Source organism: Aulonocara sp. 'chitande type north' Nkhata Bay, linkage group LG3 (assembly GCF_057382095.1).
Source record: "Aulonocara sp. 'chitande type north' Nkhata Bay isolate Kocher_YH1m ecotype deep benthic linkage group LG3, A_spYH_male_GT1.1, whole genome shotgun sequence".
In the NCBI taxonomy this organism is placed as follows: Eukaryota; Metazoa; Chordata; class Actinopteri; order Cichliformes; family Cichlidae; genus Aulonocara; species Aulonocara sp. 'chitande type north' Nkhata Bay.
The window spans coordinates 9,146,120-9,149,529 of NC_141346.1; the positions used below are offsets into that span (position 1 = coordinate 9,146,120).

General features: G+C 42.3%; 1 protein-coding gene across 1 annotated transcript; it reads left to right on the plus strand.

Moving 5' to 3' along the window:
• Positions 1-495: 495 nt before the first annotated feature.
• Positions 496-3,044, plus strand: LOC147333827 (nuclear factor 7, brain-like). Its single transcript, XM_086270573.1, has one exon. The coding sequence runs from the start codon at positions 496-498 to the stop codon at positions 1,879-1,881; it is 1,386 nt and encodes a 461-aa protein (XP_086126699.1). The 3' UTR covers positions 1,882-3,044.
• Positions 3,045-3,410: the final 366 nt, after the last annotated feature.

Here is a 3,410-nt window from a genome sequence, read left to right on the forward strand (position 1 = left end):
AAAAAATCTGTATAGTATATAGTTCAACACAGTTGTTGCTACAAAGTGAAAGTTGAATTGACTGAAACAGCTGTTTTTAAAAGTTAAAAAAAGAGCTTTGTGAAAGTTTAATGTAAAAAAATGGTGAATTTTACAGTAGCCTGAAATATGAATGAAGCAACATTAGTCAAAGGAAAGAAGCTCCACCTCTTACATGATTCAAATGCGACAAACCAGGAAACAGGAAGTTCTTCGTCCTCAGTGCAGAGAGACGCACAGACGATCAGACTGAGTTCAGACCAAACTAGCAGCTTCCTCTGAGTGAGTCCAGCTACAGGAGAGAAACGTGGAAAACTCCAACACTGCTGCTTCAAGCTGCTGACGCTCCACACACTGAATGTGAGTTTGAGCAAAACACGACTCAAAGGAAGTTTCAGTGAAGGTGGTAGAGGAGGGAGGGGAGCCAGGACTGACTGTACTTCCTGTCTGCTGTTTTCAGCTTCACTCACAGACTCAATGGCTTCCAGATCAGAGGAGGATCTCTGCTGTCCGGTCTGTCAGCAGGTCTTCAGAGATCCTGTTCTTCTGTCATGTAGCCACAGCTTCTGTAAAGACTGTCTGAAGAGATGGTGGAGAGAGAGACCAACACACGAGTGTCCAGTTTGTAAGGAAATATCAGTTTTTGATCCACCTTTAAACCGAGCTTTGAAGAACCTGTGTGAGTCGTTCTTACAGGAGAGAGATCAGAGAGCTTCAGAGGCTCTCTGCAGTCTGCACTCTGAGAAACTCAAACTCTTCTGTCTGGACCATCAGCAGCCAGTGTGTGTCGTCTGCAGAGACTCAGAAAAACACACCAATCACAGAGTCAGACCCATCGATGAAGCTGCACAACAATACAAGAAGGAACTTCAGGAAACTCTGGAGCCCTTAAAGGAGAAGTTAAAGGTTTGTGAAGAAGTTCAAGTGAAGTTTGATCAAACAACAGAACACATTAAGGTCCAGGCCCGACACACAGAGAGGCAGATTAAGGAGCAGTTTAAGAAGCTTCAGCAGTTTCTAGCAGAGGAAGAGGAGGCCAGGCTGGCTGCACTGAGGGAGGAAGAGGAGCAGAAGAGTGGGATGATGAAGGAGAAGATGGAGGCTCTGAGCAGAGAGATAGCAGCTCTTTCAGACACAGTCAGAGCCACAGAGGAGGAGCTGAGAGCTGAAGACGTCTCATTCCTGCACAACTACAAGGCTGCAGTGGAAAGAGTCCAGCGCTGCCCCCTGCTGGATGATCCACAGCTGCCCTCAGGAGCTCTGATAGACCAGGCCAAACACCTGGGCAACCTGACCTTCAACATCTGGAACAACATGAAGGACATGGTCTCCTACACTCCTCTCATCCTGGACCCAAACACTGCAAATCCAAAACTCATCCTGTCTGAAGATCTGACCAGTGTGAGACGAGGAGGAGAGAGGCAGCAGCTTCCTGATAATCCAGAGAGGTTTGAGAGTTATTGCTCTGTCCTGGGCTCTGAGGGCTTTAACTCAGGGACTCACAGCTGGGATGTTGAAGTTGGAGACTGTAAAGGATGGGGACTGGGTGTGTCAGCAGAGTCTGTGCAAAGGAAGCAGCACATATGGGCTGGATTATGGGAAATGGGGCTTGGTTCAGGTAAATATTCAGCATGGTCACCATCATCGTTTACTGATCTCTCAGTAGAGAAGAAGCTCCAGAGGATCAGAGTGAATCTGGACTGGAACAGAGGAAAGCTGTCGTTCTCTGATCCTGATACTAACACACACATACACACCTTCACACACACTTTCACTCACAGGATGTTTCCATTTATTGAAACTGGTGGTAAAGTGAAGGTGTTGCCGTTGAAGGTGTCAGTGTCAGTGCAGCAGATGAGTTGAGGATGATGATGTTTCTAATGTTGTTTCCTGTCAGTGAGTTGAAGCTGTTAAACTGCAGCTGTCCTCCTGCTGCCTCGTTGTTCCAAAGCTCTTTGTTTCTCTTTTAGTTCTCACTGTTTCTTTCTGTTTCTGCTGTCCACCTTTTCACATGCCATGGTAAGAAAAAAAAGTGAAAGTAAGTGAAACAACTTTAAACATAAACTGAAAGGAAGCTGAACTGAAATTAAGAAAAAAAAAACTAACCAGTGCCATAGTTATTCAATAACAGTGATTAAGTATACATCAAAGTACAGAAACTTGACTTTTCAACTCTCACATTACCTTAAATGTCATGCATCCATGGAAGTTTCACTTACTGTTTTTTCCATATTATTTCCAGCTCTGCCATCTTATTTTAGAAATCCTCTATCTTTGCATGATGTACAGTTTAAAATAATCAGTTTGTCTTGTATGGGGCCCTGGTGCCAAGGAAAGGTGGGCAGGAGAAGTGATAACGAACAATGAAAAGAGAAATGTGGTGCACTAAGGCTCAACACACCATTACACTAGTCTCTTCAAAGTGTGATGCCAGATGTTTGACATGTTAAAACTAAAATGTTGAGAAGATGTGCATCTTACTTCACCACTTTTTCTCACCCTATTGTTTCATGTGTGTCATTTAAATAAGAACAGATGTGAAAATTATCTCATCATCACATTTCTTTCCATTGTGTTTTATTAGGTGCTTTATAAATAAAGTTGGATTGGATATTGAATCTGTAATGACCAACATGAATACCACTGTAAAAACGCAGCTATTGATCAACCCATGTTAGTGTCATTCAAGTATCTAGGGTGGAACATGCAGCTCTCCTCTAGATAAATCTGGCACGCCACCTGAGTTTTAATCCTCAGAACCCCGTGCGCAGTAAACTGATAGTAATTTCTATCAGTGTATGTGTTGTACCTTACATCATACGAATTTCCTCCTTCAGGCTCCTTTCACTGATTTGAATTGCCTCACAGTTTACAGAGAGGAACACGTGTGAACATGTCAGACCTGACACTCGCTCCTTCCTCAGTTCTGCTGTTAATCTGCTGTTGAGCTGTTAGTTTGCTTCTCTTGCCAGAATTTTGATTCTTTGTGAATAAATTATTGTTGACTGTAGAAGATCACCCTGGGATTGAAGCTTCAGAAGCAGTCATTTGCCCCACTCAATCAATAGCCTATAAAATTAATTACTTTTTATTTTCTCATATTTTCCTGAAAAATAGTGATACGATCACTCATTTTGTCCTCCTTGTTTAGGATTTCTATGAACAAAATAAAATCCTCTCCTTGGATTACTTATCCCAGTGTACCTGAAGTAAATAATAATAACTCATGATAATACTGAAGGCTGCTATACAATAACGAACATTATATGCATTTCTGTGTAAATAAACCATGATTTAATCACGCATGCTATGAACATCACCAGAGGTGATTTTAGGTGAACGTGGTGGAAGCCAAAATTCTAAAATCATTCACTGAAGGATTTTCATGCATG

Coding starts and splice junctions, on each gene's coding strand:
- LOC147333827 (XM_086270573.1), top strand. CDS start 496: ATGGCTTCCAGATCAGAGGAGGATCTCTGCTGTCCGGTCTGTCAGCAG.